This window comes from Oncorhynchus tshawytscha, linkage group LG01 (genome assembly GCF_018296145.1).
Source record: "Oncorhynchus tshawytscha isolate Ot180627B linkage group LG01, Otsh_v2.0, whole genome shotgun sequence".
NCBI lineage: Eukaryota > Metazoa > Chordata > Actinopteri > Salmoniformes > Salmonidae > Oncorhynchus > Oncorhynchus tshawytscha.
In genome coordinates, this window is record NC_056429.1 from 8,234,057 (window position 1) to 8,251,993 (window position 17,937).

The following is a 17,937-nucleotide window of genomic DNA, read 5'->3' on the forward strand; positions in this document are numbered from 1 at the left end:
GGATTGTCGCTTAATTCCCCATTCTTGTTAAATTGTAATTTGTGTCAAATCATTTTTATGCCTTATTAAGTTTCTAATGCTTAGGCTAAAGCAGGCTCTATTGTAGTATCTCAATTGGTTACGTACATCTGTGGTGTAGTTTACAGACCCTCAAGTCTCTTTTACTACTTAGATTCTAAATGATTCTGCGTCGTTTTCCTCTGTCACTCTACATTTTTTGCTTCTCTCCTTTGTCATTATGATGTGTGGGTGGGTGGGTGGGTGGGGGGACTTCTATGGCAGACGTATTTTCAACAGTGGTGGGACCATCTCCTGTGGTTACCGGGAGACTCTTGACACGGACTGAACTCTGCTCCCTAACCCCTACCTGAGTCCAACCTCCCCCGCAGGGACTGGTCACCACCTCCCAGCGTGTCCCCGTTCAGAGGGATGTTGGGGAGGTGACATCACACATCCGGGGGCATGCAGGGATCTGGTCCTGAATCTGAAACACTTACTCTGCTGCGGAAAGGAGAGGGTGGGGGGTTACGCAGGAATGTTCTGTGAACTCAATGGAATTTAAGCTGTAACGCACTCCCCTGCCAAAACCAAATGTTGTGTTTCTGTGAGATTCCATTCCCACTATACCAGTTGTATAACTCTGCGCTTAACTTTTTTCCAGACCTCTTTTCCTCACTTCCCCTTGTTTTGTTTTTTTTGCCATTTGTTTTCCTAGGGGAGCATTGATTCTCCTCTGTGGCAGCGTGAAAGTGGATATGGTTGTTTGATGATGGGTTTGGGAGGGGGAATGGGGAGGGGCACCTGAGATGATGCCCATTGGCTCAGCAGACCAAGGGCCTGGTCTTTTAAACCGTCATGAGCAGGTAGTATTACCCCTGAAAGGACTTAGAAAGTAAAGGGCTGTTCAGTCTTTTCCGTTTTGCTAGGGCTTATTTAGCTTAGTGAAGCTTCATGTTGATTTAAAGACAATCCCCAATCATTTACTACCTGAATAGTGATGTGGTTGTATTTCAACCTTAGGTCTATTAACAGCCGAGGTTTTCAGCGATGCTTTTTACCTAATAGGACAGCATTCCCACAGCAGTCTTTCGTAACACGGCACACTGCCACAAGTTTGATTTGCAATACTTAAATCATATGTTGAACAGTAAGGAAAAGCCGTTTAAATAGTTTATATTTGGGATGAAACGTTCTGTCTTTGGACAGACCCAATCCTTTTACAACCTCAGAGTCCCTGTTTGCAGGGTGTGGACAAAGCACATGGGGTGTGTGTGTGTGTGTGTGTGTGTGTGTGTGTGTGTGTGTGTGTGTGTGTGCAGGCCTGGCGAAGTGGAAACTTTTCTGAGAAAAATGACCGCTGAACCACTAATAGTGCACTTGAGCCCACAAAAAGGAGAAACACTGCCAGGAATAATGGATGTTTTTGTTGTAGGTTTCAGCTGGAGCTTCCACTGAGGTTATGCTTCCATTTAGATTCCTGCTCCCCCCGGGCTAGAGACTGGTCCTCCTTCCTGCTCTTTTGCAAGGCTAAAGTCTGTAGTCTAGATGGTGGATATATGTTTGGTGGTCTCTCCCTTAGTGTGGGTTTGTTTGGTGGTCTCTCCCTTAGTGTGGGTTTGTTTGGTGGTCTCTCCCTTAGTGTGGGTTTGTTTGGTGGTCTCTCCCTTAGTGTGGGTTTGTTTGGTGGTCTCTCCCTTAGTGTGGGTTTGTTTGGTGGTCTCTCCCTTAGTGTGGGTTTGTTTGGTGGTCTCTCCCTTTGTGTGGGTTTGTTTGGTGGTCTCTCCCTTAGTGTGGGTTTGTTTGGTGGTCTCTCCCTTTGTGTGGGTTTGTTTGGTGGTCTCTCCCTTAGTGTGGGTTTGTTTGGTGGTCTCTCCCTTTGTGTGGGTTTGTTTGGTGGTCTCTCCCTTAGTGTGGGTTTGTTTGGTGGTCTCTCCCTTTGTGTGGGTTTGTTTGGTGGTCTCTCCCTTAGTGTGGGTTTGTGTTTGGTGGTCTCTCCCTTCAGTCGTAAGCATCTTTGGTTTGGAGCGATCTGAAGCTTGGGCATGTAAGCATGCTTTTAGTCGACGGTTAGAAGAATTCCTCAGACCGATGCCGTTTTCCGGTCCGCGTCCTCTTCTATGGAGCTTACACTTACCAATAAGCCGGTAGTACCCTGACTGTACTCCAGGAGGACGGGTGGCTGAGCGCGACACCCTGACTGTACTCCAGGAGGACGGGTGGCTGAGCGCGACACCCTGACTGTACTCCAGGAGGACGGGTGGCTGAGCGCGACACCCTGACTGTACTCCAGGAGGACGGGTGGCTGAGCGCGACACCCTGACTGTACTCCAGGAGGACGGGTGGCTGAGCGCGACACCCTGACTGTACTCCAGGAGGACGGGTGGCTGAGCGCGACACCCTGACTGTACTCCAGGAGGACGGGTGGCTGAGCGCGACACCCTGACTGTACTCCAGGAGGCCGGGTGGCTGAGCGCGACACCCTAACTGTACTCCAGGAGGACGGGTGGCTGAGCGCGACACCCTGACTGTACTCCAGGAGGACGGGTGGCTGAGCGCGACACCCTGACTGTACTCCAGGAGGACGGGTGGCTGAGCGCGACACCCTGACTGTACTCCAGGAGGCCGGGTGGCTGAGCGCGACACCCTGACTGTACTCCAGGAGGACGGGTGGCTGAGCGCGACACCCTGACTGTAATACAGGAGGATGAGCTCGACACCCTGACTGTAATCCAGGAGGACGTGTAGGTAAAGAACTGTTCCCTATAGGGTGTGGGTAATGAACGGTTCCCTACAAGGTGTGGGTAATGAATAGTTCCCTACAAGGTGTGGGTAATGAACTGTTCCCTACAAGGTGTGGGTAATGAACTGTTCCCTACAAGGTGTGGGTAATGAACTGTTCCCCATGGCCCTATGGGGTGTGGGTAATGAACTGTTCCCTACAAGGTGAGGGTAATGAACTGTTCCCTACAAGGTGAGGGTAATGAACTGTTCCCTACAAGGTGTGGGTAATGAACTGTTCCCTACAAGGTGAGGGTAATGAACTGTTCCCTACAAGGTGTGGGTAATGAACTGTTCCCTACAAGGTGAGGGTAATGAACTGTTCCCTACAAGGTGTGGGTAATGAACTGTTCCTTACAAGGTGTGGGTAATGAACTGTTCCTTACAAGGTGTAGGTAATGAACTGTTCCCTACAAGGTGTGGGTAATGAACTGTTCCCCATGGCCCTACGGGGTGTGGATAATGAACTGTTCCCTACAGGGTGAGGGTAATGAACTGTTCCCTACAAGATGTGGGTAATGAACTGTTCCCCATGGCCCTACGGGGTGTGGGTAATGAACTGTTCCCTAGAAGGTGTGGGTAATGAACTGTTCCCTACAAGGTGTGGGTAATGAACTGTTCCTTACAAGGTGTGGGTAATGAACTGTTCCCTACAAGGTGTGGGTAATGAACTGTTCCTTACAAGGTGTGGGTAATGAACTGTTCCCTACAAGGTGTGGGTAATGAACTGTTCCCTACAAGGTGTAGGTAATGAACTGTTCCCTACAAGGTGTGGGTAATGAACTGTTCCCTACAAGGTGTAGGTAATGAACTGTTCCCTACAAGGTGTGGCTAATGAACTGTTCCCTACAGGGTGAGGGTAATGAACTGTTCCCTACAGGGTGTGGGTAATGAACAGTTCCCTACAGGGTGTGGGTAATGAACTGTTCCCTACAAGGTGTGGGTAATGAACTGTTCCCTACAGGGTGTGGGTAATGAACTGTTCCCTACAAGGTGTGGGTAATGAACTGTTCCCTACAGGGTGTGGGTAATGAACTGTTCCCTACAGGGTGTGGGTAATGAACTGTTCCCTACAGAGTGTGGGTAATGAACTGTTCCCTACAAGGTGTGGGTAATGAACTGTTTCCTACAAGGTGTGGGTAATGAACTGTTCCCTACACGGTGAGGGTAATGAACTGTTCCCTACAAGGTGAGGGTAATGAACTGTTCCCTACAGGGTGAGGGTAATGAACTGTACCCTACAAGGTGTGGGTAATGAACTGTTCCCCATGGCCCTACGGGGTGTGGGTAATGAACTGTTCCCTACAAGGTGTGGGTAATGAACTGTTCCCCATGGCCCTACGGGGTGAGGGTAATGAACTGTTCCCTACAGGGTGAGGGTAATGAACTGTTCCCTACAAGGTGAGGGTAATGAACTGTTCCCTACAAGGTGTGGGTAATGAACTGTTCCCTACAAGATGTGGGTAATGAACTGTTCCCCATGGCCCTATGGGGTGTGGGTAATGAACTGTTCCCTACAAGGTGAGGGTAATGAACTGTTCCCTACAAGGTGAGGGTAATGAACTGTTCCCTACAAGGTGTGGGTAATGAACTGTTCCCTACAAGGTGAGGGTAATGAACTGTTCCCTACAAGGTGTGGGTAATGAACTGTTCCCTACAAGGTGTGGATAATGAACTGTTCCCTACAGGGTGTGGGTAATGAACTGTTCCCTACGGGGTGTGGGTAATGAGTCACCTCGTTAGGCCCTGGAATGACTTTGCTAACAGTGTGGCTGTAGAATGTTTAGTTGCCAGCCTGTAAATCCAGGGAGCTGCAGAGTCACCCTGCATGGAGATGGAGCCAGTGAGAGAGCGAGAGATGTTGAATTTAGCATCAGAGGACAACCACAGAGTGAGTGTTCACACAACCACAGGAGTTTTTCCTCAGACCGGAGCGTTTGGCTTTGCCTGACAGAGCTGCTCTCTCTGGGATGCTAATCATAGACGAGTCCTTCATGTGCGTCTGCCTGCCAGCCTTGCTGCGACAACATTCACAACTGGCGCGAGTAAAACCAGCGGCATAGCAACAATCAGTATCTCAATTCTGGAAAGAGAAGACTATCTCAATCTAAGTTCCCTGATAAAGTGGTTGTTTGGGGTGCTCATCAATGCATGATCATTGGCTATAAGATGCTTTCCTCATTCATCTCCAGCGCCATCTCTGATATTCTCTGAGGGCTCAATGATCAATATCCCTGAGGATAAGGGCCTCTTAAAGAGGCGGTACCAGTGCTCCCTGGGGGGGCCCGCCGGTCCATGCTACTGGCGCTGGTTGCCGCTCCGATTAAAGGCCCCACTTCTCTGAGCTCAATTCATCGGGGAGCTTGTTGCTTAACTGCCAAAACACACAGCGAGACTCTCAATACTAACAAATGTTCCCGTGTGCCTCAGTTGGTAGAGCATGGTGCTTGCAACACCAGGGTTGTGGGTTCGATTCCCACAGGGGACCAGTAGGAAAATATCTGCACTCACTACTGTAAGTCGCTCTGGATAAGAGTGTCTGCTAAATGGAAAAAAACATATATATAAATATATATATAAAGTAATTTTGTTGCCGTCCTCGTCGACACCCCTCTTCCTAGTTCCTCCAACTCCCCTTTCTCACGGTGGAGCCTCTTTGCTTACTGTGCTGCCTGTGAGAGTCAAAGAAACCGGAGAAGTGGTTGTGTAAATCCCTCCTTATCCCCACCACCTGTGTGTGGAAGTCATTAACAGTATCGTCACCACCTCTGCAGTGACAGTGTCATTCGCACTTTAGTGTGAAGCGCTCTTTACACCATACGCCTTTTCTGTCATTCACATAATGGATTGTATTTACAAAGCTCCTTTTCTGTCATTCAGATAATGGATTGCATTTACAAAGCTCCTTTTCTGTCATTCAGATAATGGATTGCATTTACAAAGCTCCTTTTCTGTCATTCAGATAATGGATTGCATTTACAAAGCTCCTTTTCTGTCATTCAGATAATGGATTGCATTTACAAAGCTCCTTTTCTGTCATTCAGATAATGGATTGCATTTACAAAGCTCCTTTTCTGTCATTCAGATAATGGATTGTATTTACAAAGCTCCTTTTCTGTCATTCAGATAATGGATTGTATTTACAAAGCTCCTTTTCTGTCATTCAGATAATGGATTGCATTTACAAAGCTCCTTTTCTGTCATTCAGATAATGGATTGCATTTACAAAGCTCCTTTTCTGTCATTCAGATAATGGATTGCATTTACAAAGCTCCTTTTCTGTCATTCAGATAATGGATTGTATTTACAAAGCTCCTTTTCTGTCATTCAGATAATGGATTGCATTTACAAAGCTCCTTTTCTGTCATTCAGATAATGGATTGCATTTACAAAGCTCCTTTTCTGTCATTCAGATAATGGATTGCATTTACAAAGCTCCTTTTCTGTCATTCAGATAATGGATTGTATTTACAAAGCTCCTTTTCATTTCAATGTTTTAAGACTCTTCAAATTGTGTTGGAGTTTATTGTTTCCCTTCTAAATTGTTGTTTGTTTGTTTTGTGCAGCAAGACGGGTAGGTTTTTACTAAAATGAGTTCGGCTAGCCAGTCAGTAAGCATTTTTTTTATTTATTTTACCTTTATTTAACCAGGCAAGTCAGTTAAGAACAAATTCTTATTTTCAATGACGGCCTAGGAACAGTGGGTTAACTGCCTGTTCAGGGGCAGAACGACAGATTTGTATCTTGTCAGCTCGGGGGTTTGAACTTGCAACCTTCCGGCTCTAACCACTAGGCCACCCTGCCGCCCCAGTGACATCATGGGGGTTTGTTTATCCAATTATAATTTTCCCACCTTTATTTAACTAGGCACGTCGGTTAAGAACAAATGCTTATTTACAATGACGGCCTACACCGGCCAAACCCAGACGGCGCTGGACAAATTGTGCGCCACCCTATTGGACTCCCAATCACTGCCGGTTGTGATACAGCCTGGAATCGAACCAGGGTGTCTGTAGTGACACCTTAGACCACTGCGCCACTCGGGAGACCCCTAATGTGGGTATGATGTAGGGTCGAGCTTTTCAGTACTTTAATACTTAAAGCACGTCTGTTGTTCTGTAAACAAGGCCTGACGTCATGACAACACACTTTACCCTACACACCACAATCCGAACATACAAGTCAACCTACACTTAGTCGTTTTAGCCTCTTGGGTACCAACAGCACTAAACAACAGCTAAATAACAGGTGTGCTCTGAAAAGTTGACAACGGAAGCAATGTCGTCACAAGGGTTTGTCTACGATAAGGGTGTACATTCTTGAGAAAGGAGTGTTGCAGCCGCTGGCTGTGGAGCAGTGTCTCTGTTTTCATTCGTACATACAGCTGTGTGTAGACAAAAGGAATACCTATGTAAGAATGCTGTTCATTGACTACAGCTCAGCATTCAACACCATAGTACCCTCCAAGCTCATCATCAAGCTGGAGGCCCTGAGTCTCAACCCCGCCCTGTGCAACTGTTGTCCAGGACTTTCTGATAGGCCGGCCCCAGGTGGTGAAGGTAGGAAACAAAATCTCCACTTTGCTGACCCTCAACACTGGGGCCCCACAAGGGTGCGTGCTCAGCCCTCTCCTGTCCTCCCTGTTCACCCACGACTGCGTGGCCATGCACACCTCCAACTCAATCATCAAGATTACAGACGACACTTCAGTGGTAGGCTTGATTACCAACAACGACGAGACGGCCTACAGGGAGGAGTTGGGGGCTCTGGGAGTGTGGTGTCAGGAAAATAACCTCTCACTCAACGTCAACAAAACAAAGAAGATGATTGTGGACTTTGGGAAATAGCAGAGGGAGCCCCCCCCTATCCACATCGACGGGACAGTAGTGGAGAAGGTGGAATGTTTTAAGTCCCTCGGCGTACACATCACGGACAAACTGAAATGGTCCACCCACACAGACAGCGTTGTGAAGAAGGCGCAACAGCGCCTCTTCAACCTCAGGAGGCTGAAAAAATTTGGCCTGTGACCCAAAACCCTGACAAACTTTTACAGATGCACAATCGAGAGCATGCTGTCGGGCTGTATCACCGCCTGGTACGGCAACTGCACCGCCCACAACCTCAAGGCTCTCCAGAGGGTGGTTCAGTCTGCACAACGCATCACCGGGGGCAAACTGCCTGCCCTCCATGACACCTACAGCACCCAATGTCACAGGAAGGCCAAAAAGATTATCAAGGACAACAACCACCTGAGCCACTGCCTGTTCACACTGCTACCATCCAGAAGGTGAGGTCAGTACAGGTGCATCAAAGCTGGGACCGAGAGACTGAAAAACTTCTATCTCAAGGCCATCAGACTGTTAAACAACCATCACTAACTCAGAGAGGCTGCTGCCTACATTGAGACCCAATCACTGGCCACTTTAAACAATGGATCACTAGTCACTTTATATAGTGCACTTTAAAGAATTCCACTTTAATAATGTTTACATATCTTACATTACTCACACATGTATATACTGTATTTTATACCATCTACTGCACCGTGCCTATGCCGCTCAGCCATCGCTCATCCATATACTTATATGTACATATTCTCATTCCCCCCTTTAGATGTGTGTGTATTAGGTAGTTGTTGGGTAATTGTTAGATTACTTGTTAGATATTACTGCACTGTCAGAACTAGAAGCACAAGCATTTCGCTACACTCAGAGTAACGTCTGCCAACCATGTGTTTGTGACAATTTAAAATGTGATTTGTGTTTACTAGGGGTCTGGTTGACTGACAGCCCCGGTCGGTTGACTGACAGCCCCGGTCGGTTGACTGACAGCCCCGGTCGGTTGACTGACAGCCCCGGTCGGTTGCTAGTTTTCAGCATCGTGTTCTACTAGCTCCAAGGTAGATGATGTGTTTGCTCAGGGGTTGTTGCCCCATGGGAAAGTGGTAGGAACTAAAGGCCAGTCCCCTCTCTGCAGAGGTGAGGGAGGCCATCTGCTGATTTGGTCTGGACTTGGCACTTCCTCGTTGATTAGCCCTGTGTTTCGGCGGCCCCATCAGCTTCTCTTCGGCTAGCCAGCTTTAAGTGCCTGTGGAATCCCTCACAGCGTAACCCTGGTTTCTCCACGCAATACAATCATATATTCGCCTTTTTTCCTCCCTAACACACACAGGCTTTTCCCAAAGGCGGTACATTTTAACCCAGGTTGACTGAAGTGGATTGGTGAGTCTCTTCCACTCATGCAACTCCCCCTGTGTATTGTAAGCCAACACCAAGCAATTGGGGTGGCAGGTTGCCTAGTGGTTAGATCGAATCCCCGAGCTGACAAGGTAAAAAAAATCTGTCGTTCTGCCCCTGAACAAGGCAGTTAAACCCACTGTTCCCCGGTAGGCAGTCATTGTAAATAAGAATTTGTTCTTAACTGACTTGCCTAGCTAAATAAAATTAAAATGTAATTGTAAAATCATTAACAATTCTCCCTAAAGTTCCATCCACACTGTTGTCGAAATAGCAAGTATATGTTGAGTGTAGTTGTAGGCTAGATGTTGCCATATCCTGACCCCAATAGCATGTACATATTTCCCCTAACCTCACGGAATGACAGCTACTGCTAAATAAATAGCAAGACCTCAAGTATATTTATATAAACTATTTCCATTGTTGCTTTTTCTCACAATGTGTGGATTGATCTACTGCACTGTTTTCTGTTTTCTTTTGAAGTTTGGTTTGGAAATGGTTCTGTTTGGAACATAGGCCTAGAACTGCTCTCCTTCTGCTGTTCTCCTGGCTATTCTTGGTTATATGTTGCGGTAAAAATAGATATCTTTTTAAATGCTGTACTTTCCTGTGTGTTGAGTCAATAAACACCACTAATTAGATTGTCAAATTGGCTCCCTGAGCAAGAACCTGCAATAATGGCTACAGACAAGGTGCCTTATTTCAGCCATAGCTTATGTTTGAATGATTTGGTGCACTTAAGAGTTCTCAGCCATGAGTAATAATCATGGAGGACATTAATGATCTCCACCATCGAGGTTAAATAAGCTAGTGCTACCGCTAGTGCTACCACCACAGCTTTCGGGAATATGGCTGACTAGCTCCCACGGTAGGAGAGCTAGTCAGACCTCCCTTAAAGCCAGCCGTTTACATGAGGTTGCCCTGTAGCTGATTCGGCTTGCTCAAATAGTGGGGTACATTTATCAAATCAAATCCTGGGCCTCCCAGGGGGGGTTCAGTGGGTTTCTGGGAGGCTGAGAGCTCAGGCCAGAACAGTATGCTGCAGTTAAACCAGTAGACCGAAGAGAAGGGTTTCACTCTCTAGGACACTAATGTTCAACATTCACAGAGCAGGGGAAATGGCCTACCACTGCTGCCAACAACAAGTAATGTTCAACATTCACAGAGCAGGGGAAATGGCCTGTCACTGCTGCCAACAACAAGTAATGTTCAACATTCACAGAGCAGGGGAAATGGCCGACCACTGCTGCCAACAACAAGTAATGTTCAACATTCACAGAGCAGGGGAAATGGCCTGTCACTGCTGCCAACAACAAGTAATGTTCAACATTCACAGAGCAGGGGAAATGGCCTGTCACTGCTGCCAACAACAAGTAATGTTCAACATTCACAGAGCAGGGAAATGGCCGACCACTGCTGCCAACAACAAGTAATGTTCAACATTCACAGAGCAGGGGAAATGGCCTACCACTGCTGCCAACAACAAGTAATGTTCAACATTCACAGAGCAGGGAAATGGCCTGTCACTGCTGCCAACAACAAGTAATGTTCAATGGCCTGTCATTCACAGAGCAGAGCAGGGGAAATGGCCTGTCACTGCTGCCAACAACAAGTAATGTTCAACATTCACAGAGCAGGGGAAATGGCCTGTCACTGCTGCCAACAACAAGTAATGTTCAACATTCACAGAGCAGGGGAAATGGCCGACCACTGCTGCCAACAACAAGTAATGTTCAACATTCACAGAGCAGGGGAAATGGCCGACCACTGCTGCCAACAACAACCAAAGAATGCTTTGACTATCACTGTATCAGTACTCTACTCTTATCAATTCTTGCCACCCTTCACATTTTGCTGTGCCTATCGTAACGTAGGAACGGCCTCCTTTGGTGTGCTCTATGTCAGATTTAGTTTATCATGTTATCTTCTTTCTCCCAGATGGAGTCTCCGGTCTCCGTGCCCGCCACTCCACCTCTCCATCTCATGGCGCCGGTGGGCAACAGCAATGACAGCATCGCCTCACCCTGTGAGCAGATCATGGTGCGCTCAGTGGCGTCCAACACGACGGACATGGCCTTGGCCACGGAGCCCGAGTGCCTGGGGCCCTGCGAACCCGGGACCAGTGTCAACCTGGAGGGCATCGTCTGGCAGGAGACCGAGGACGGTAAGGGTTGTTCTATGGGCTGAGGGATACGGGGATATCATGTTGGTATAGTCTCTGTTTGAGGGGGGCTCTCCTACTCAGTCATTTCTTTGTTGTTTTTGGTTTCCTATTGTAAAGTATCTTTAGGGAAAAAACACTGTGAAAGTACTAGGTTATTTATTATTATGAGAAGGGACCAGAGCAATTTTTTGTGCTACAAAAACCTATATATTTTCTCTTTTTTGTGGAAAAGGGAAATGTGTTGCCTGGGATTTCTTCAATTTATTTGTTGTTGTGTGGGGCCTATTATTTTATGTAGGGCCTCACGATAAAATGTCATGAGGAGGAAAAGCAAGATGTTTTAGTTTTCTTTTATCCACTGCCAGAAGTACAACTGGTATGAATTGTAAGCCTCTCTTTGGATAAATAATTCATTCATTAATGCAGAAGAGACATTCTTCAAAGAGGTGCATTTGGCAGTTATTCTTTGAGTTTTAACCACCGCCTACAATGGGAGATGGCTCATCAGCGTTCCAGGGGCAGAGGGTCTTGTCTGCTTTGTGTGTTCTCACAGTGAGTCGGTCTACCCTCTATAGCCTGCTCGTCTGTCCTTCTCCCTCACTCAATAATGGAGAAAGGAAATAGCCGCCACCTCCTCATTTTCAGCAGTTAGCCATTACAGATTTAAAAGCATCTCATTTCACAAAAACCTTCAGATCTGTCGTCCTCGGCGCAGGCACAGCTAGCCCGCCTGCTCGGACATGCTTTTCCCCCGCGGGGATGCTAATGTGTTTAAACTGAAGGACTGTGCAGCACCAGATTGCCTTTAATGATTCAGCGCTGGGGTTGGAACACAGCGTATCCACATAGTAGTTTAGTCACTTACAACCCTTAGTGTTTCGAGAGGGCGGGAAAGATCCTCTGTGAGGCGGTGCTGTCTGTCTCCTGCTCCTCTGTGAGGCGGTGCTGTCTGTCTCCTGGTACTCTGTGAGGCGGTGCTGTCTGCCTCCTGGTCCTCTGTGAGGCGGTGCTGTCTGTCTCCTGGTCCTCTGTGAGCAGGTGCTGTCTGTCTCCTGGTCCTCTGTGAGGCGGTGCTGTATGTCTCCTAGTCCTCTGTGAGGCGGTGCTGTCTGCCTCCTGGTCCTCTGTGAGGCGGTGCTGTCTGTCTCCTGGTCCTCTGTGAGGCGGTGCTGTCTGTCTCCTGGTCCTCTGTGAGGCGGTGCTGTCTGTCTCCTGGTCCTCTGTGAGGTGGTGCTGTCTGCCTCCTGGTCCTCTGTGAGGCGGTGCTGTCTGTCTCCTGGTCCTCTGTGAGGCGGTGCTGTCTGCCTCCTGGTCCTCTGTGAGGCGGTGCTGTCTGCCTCCTGGTCCTCTGTGAGGCGGTGCTGTCTGTCTCCTGGTCCTCTGTGAGGCGGTGCTGTTTGCCTCCTGGTCCTCTGTGAGGCGGTGCTGTCTGCCTCCTGGTCCTCTGTGAGGCGGGTGCTGTCTGCTACCTCCTGGTCCTCTGTGAGGCGGTGCTGTCTGTCTCCTGGTCCTCTGTGAGGCGGTGCTGGCCTCCTGGCTGTCTGCCTCCTGGTCCTCTGTGAGGCGGTGCTGTCTGCCTCCTGGTCCTCTGTGAGGCGGTGCTGTCTGTCTCCTGGTCCTCTGTGAGGCGGTGCTGTCTGTCTCCTGGTCCTCTGTGAGGCGGTGCTGTCTGTCTCCTGGTCCATTAACAGCCATGAATAAATCGCTTTCAAATTACCATGATTTAACAGCAGCAGCCGGGGTTCAGGAGGTCGTGCCCACGTGCCCCCCGCATTCCATGACCCCCGCCGCCACGATGTGGTTAGATGAACGAACACATATACACACACTAACTCCCAGTTCACCCTATGGCGGCTGCTGAGCAGGAGATGTGACTGGGGAAGCTGAGAGATGGTGACTAGCTGCCCCCCCCCAGGTCTCACCCTACCTCAGCAGCAGCCCCCTCCTCACTTGACAAAGAGATTAAGCACTGGGAGCAATAGACTGTAGACATCAAGGCTCAACAGTATCCACTTCAGTGCAGGACAGAGAGAGATGCAGTGTGTATGGAAGGAGAGCCTCGACCACTTCATCTGGCTATGTCTAAGGAGGGGGACTATTTAATACCTGTTGTTAGAAGCTGAACATTCAGAAGCGCGTGTGTTATCGGTGTGACTGTTTTTCGCTGCATGATTAAAACGTCTTAGGATTCACCCCCCACCCGTGTCTTCCGACGTACTCGTATGCAAATCAAGACAATGTGTAGTGTCAGAAAGAGAGATTATTTAATGAGGTACGAGGGGGTATATCACGGCTAAGGGCTGGGTCCGGGCACTCTGCATTGTGTCGTGCTTAAGAACATCCCTTAGCCGTGGTATACTGGCCATATATCACAAACCCCTGAGGTGCCTTATTGCTTTTATAAACTGGTTACCAACGTAATTACTGCAGTAGAAATATGTTTTGTCATACCTGTGGTATACCACGGCTGTCAGCCAATCAACATTCAGGGCTCGAACCACCAGTTTATAATAGTCAATATATTCTACATGTTTTCCCCCTCAGTGGTGCAATTATACATCACTCAACACGTCAGCTGCATTTCCACAGCTTCCTTCATTAAAGTGGGTCACGTTGGTTTGTGATATTTCACTACCAAATGCTGACCTTTCTTGCCGTGCGGTATGTATCGAGTGCTGTGTAGATCAATGAGCAACCCCATGCTGGACCTGACAGGGAGAAGTGTTGGCAGGGGAGGAGACGCCCCTGAATCCTCCAGCCCGCCTGACACACACACACACACACACACACACACACACACACACACACACACACGGGCCAAGACCCACGCTCGCTCCCCCACTGTGGGGTTGCCACAGCTACAGGCGTCTACGCCCGGGCATTTTTTGATTTAATGTGTTATGATTTGGGGATTCAATTAACTTTGAACACAAGCCAGTTTTTTTTTTTTGGGGGGGGGCTGTAGAATTTTATTTTTGTGGTGTTTGGACAAAGAACAATGGAGACGTGTGAGTGGAGAATTAAGTAGTGGAGGAAGCTGTGAGGAGTGAAATATCTATCGTTGGAGCTCTGCCGTGCTGTTTGAAACAATATAGCTCTGTCGCGCTGTTTGAAACAATTGGTTGCTAAGCCAACTGAGAGGAGGCTCTGGGGTTCACAACTGAGAAAGCCCTTCTAGCTCAGATCTCTTGATTCGCTCGGTCCAACACAGGTTGTCAGAAAAGCCTGTTGCTTGTACCCCGGCATGTTTTTGTCCCCGTCCAACAAGAATAAAATGCTGATGGACAATGAGATGTGGATGTCGAGTTTGTCTACGTAGGGGAGCTGATCTGAACACACACACACACACACACACACACACACACACACACACACACACACACTGGGAGGAGCCCCTGGGGGGCTCTGCAGTTTCCCTGGCAGAGATATTCACTGTGGTGTAGGTAAAGCTCGCTCGGAGCATGCTCTCACTACCCACTACACCACTCTTTTGTCTCTCTCTCTCAGTCCTGTGGTTTTGGCCTCTCACTCTCCTAGTCCCGTGGTTTTGGCCTCTCACTCTGTCCTGTGGTTTTGACCTCTCACTCTCCTAGTCCTGTGGTTTTGGCCTCTCACTCTCCCAGTCCCGTGGTTTTGGCCTCTCACTCTCCCAGTCCCGTGGTTTTGGCCTCTCTCTCTCAGTCCTGTGGTTTTGGCCTCTCACTCTCCTAGTCCTGTGGTTTTGGCCTCTCACTCTCCCAGTCCTGTGGTTTTGGCCTCTCACTCTCCCAGTCCCGTGGTTTTGGCCTCTCACTCTCCCAGTCCCGTGGTTTTGGCCTCTCACTCTCCCAGTCCCGTGGTTTTGGCCTCTCACTCTCCCAGTCCCGTGGTTTTGGCCTCTCACTCTCCCAGTCCCGTGGTTTTGGCCTCTCACTCTCCCAGTCCCGTGGTTTTGGCCTCTCACTCTCCCAGTCCCGTGGTTTTGGCCTCTCACTCTCCCAGTCCCGTGGTTTTGGCCTCTCACTCTCCCAGTCCCGTGGTTTTGGCCTCTCACTCTCCCAGTCCCGTGGTTTTGGCCTCTCACTCTCCCAGTCCCGTGGTTTTGGCCTCTCATTCACTCTCCCAGTCCCGTGGTTTTGGCCTCTCATTCATTCTCCCAGTCCCGTGGTTTTGGCCTCTCATTCATTCTCCCAGTCCCATGGTTTTGGCCTCTCATTCATTCTCCCAGTCCCGTGGTTTTGGCCTCTCATTCATTCTCCCAGTCCCGTGGTTTTGGCCTCTCATTCATTCTCCCAGTCCCGTGGTTTTGGCCTCTCATTCATTCTCCCAGTCCCGTGGTTTTGGCCTCTCATTCATTCTCCCAGTCCCGTGGTTTTGGCCTCTCATTCATTCTCCCAGTCCCGTGGTTTTGGCCTCTCATTCATTCTCCCAGTCCCGTGGTTTTGGCCTCTCACTCTCCCAGTCCCGTGGTTTTGGCCTCTCACTCTCCCAGTCCCGTGGTTTTGGCCTCTCACTCTCCCAGTCCCTTGGTTTTGGCCTCTCACTCTCTGTCCTGTGGTTTTGGCCTCTCACTCTCCCTGTCCTGTGGTTTTGGCCTCTCACTCTCCCAGTCCCGTGGTTTTGGCCTCTCACTCTCCCAGTCCCGTGGTTTTGGCCTCTCACTCTCCCAGTCCCGTGGTTTTGGCCTCTCATTCTCCCAGTCCCTGTGGTTTTGGCCTCTCACTCTCCCAGTCCCGTGGTTTTGGCCCTCACTCTCCCAGTCCCGTGGTTTTGGCCTCTCACTCTCCCAGTCCCGTGGTTTTGGCCTCTCACTCTCCCTGTCCTGTGGTTTTGGCCTCTCATTGGTCTCCCAGTCCCTTGGTTTTGGCCCCCCAGCCCTATTGGTCTCCCAGTCCCGCCCTACTGGTTTGGCCTCTCAACCCAGCCCTACTCCCAGTCCCAGCCCTACTGGTTTTGGCCCTCAGCCCTCCCAGTCCCTGGTGGCCCTACTTTGGCCTCTGGTTGGCCCTATCTGGTCTAGACTGCCCAGCCCAGCCCTACTGGTCTAGACAGCCCAGCCCAACTGGTCCAGCCCTACTGGTCTAGACAGCCCACTGGTCCAAGCCCAGCCCTACTGGTCTGGACAGCTCAGCTGGTCAACCCAGCCCTACTGGTCTAGACAGCCCAGCCCTATACTGGTCTAGACAGCCCAGCCCTATACTGGTCTAGACAGCCCAGCCCTATACTGGTCTAGACAGCCCAGCCCTATACTGGTCTAGATAGCCCAGCCCTATACTGGTCTAGACAGCCCAGCCCTACTGGTCTAGACAGCCCAACCCATCCCTACTGGTCTAGACAGCCCAGCCCAGCCCTACTGGTCTAGACAGCCCAACCCAACCCATCCCTACTGGACGATACCTATAACGGGGGAAAAAAGGGTTTTCTAATCAGGGTGTCCACGTGTCCTTAGTCTTAAGCTCTTAAATTCATTCATTTAAATTAAAGGTCTTAAAATGTCTTAAATTCAGTTTTCAATGTTCTTAAAAAATGTGACTGGAAATTACTAGTGTTTACGTTAAATTGCGCTGATGTTTAATCTGTAAAATGAAATTGTAAATCTAATTATAGCCTACTACCAAGGCTCATTTTCAAGATGCTAAAGCGCTCTACAAGCAGCCTACGATGTGTGTGTGTGTGTGTGTGTGTGTGTGTGTGTGTGTGTGTGTGTGTGTGTGTGTGTGTGTGTGTGTGTGTGTGTGTGTGTGTGTGTGTGTGTGTGTGTGTGTGTGTGTGTGTGTGTGTGTGTGTGTGTGTGTGTGTGTGTGAGAGAGAGAGAGTCCGCCCGCCGTTGCCAGATGAGAGCACAGCGAATAAGGTATGCAAAACATTCCTTGTAGCTTGGCTAGTTAGCTCACGTGTTAGCTAGCTAGTAAACTATTAGATGATTTGGTCAGTTAAGTGTGTTAACTTCATGATTCTTCTAATGAAAGTGTCTACTCTTGCCCATGTGCCTGTTTTGCTGGGGCCTGCTGCAGTCATAACGAGTGAGATACTTGTTACTGCCTCTCCTACTGCGCTTCTGCAGAAAAAGATGTTTGGATTCTATCGATAAGAAAACGCTATAATGTGTAATGCTCCAGGCATTACACATCGCTGTGCTCTCATCTGGCAACGGCAGGCGGACTCTCTCACACACACACACACATCGTAGGCTGCTTGTAGAGCGCTTTAGCATCTTGAAAATGAGCCTTGGTAGTAGGCTATAATTAGATTTACAATTTCATTTTACAGATCAAGGCCACCTGCCAAATAAATGCAGGTAGGTTTTTGGCATTGGAGGGTAAGAATGTCTAATTCACCAGCCACATTGGTGCATGGTGACTCTCCGCGCTCTACGGTGCGCGCGTTTATTTAATATTATCCAAGTATGGTCACAAGTACGAGTTGTGATTTGCTAGCTAAATAAATGCTGCAGCAGCTTTTTTCAAAGTATTTCTGACGTTTTGTTTCATATCTGGTAATGCACAAAGAAATCTGTGCTGAAGGATTCGTTTCTTATAGAAGCAATGGGCACAGTCATAAAAGTTACTCAAGTCTACGAGAGTGAGACTTTGTCCTCGTGTTTCTTGGCTATTTACATTGTTTTGTTCACAAGCCAGGTTGCTTTTCAATATTTTAGTTTGCTCCCACTGCTAGCAAAAAGAGACATGGTTGACCTTCACTGGGGACATTCTCACAGGCACACGTGACGTGATGACTCAAGTACCAAGATAACCTTAAAGGACCAGCTAAACTATTATG

The 17,937-nt window shown here is 48.7% G+C and overlaps 1 protein-coding gene across 5 annotated transcripts in view; it reads left to right on the plus strand.

The window, feature by feature from the left end:
* Nucleotides 1–17,937, plus strand: part of LOC112266881 (zinc finger protein 609) — a 191,628-nt gene that overhangs the window by 138,290 nt on the left and 35,401 nt on the right. For all 5 annotated transcript variants that reach the window (XM_024444899.2, XM_024444816.2, XM_042325450.1 and 2 more), the window contains one exon: nucleotides 10,953–11,178. In XM_024444899.2, the coding sequence (XP_024300667.1) occupies nucleotides 10,953–11,178 (226 nt within the window). The remainder of the gene's footprint in view (nucleotides 1–10,952; nucleotides 11,179–17,937) is intronic.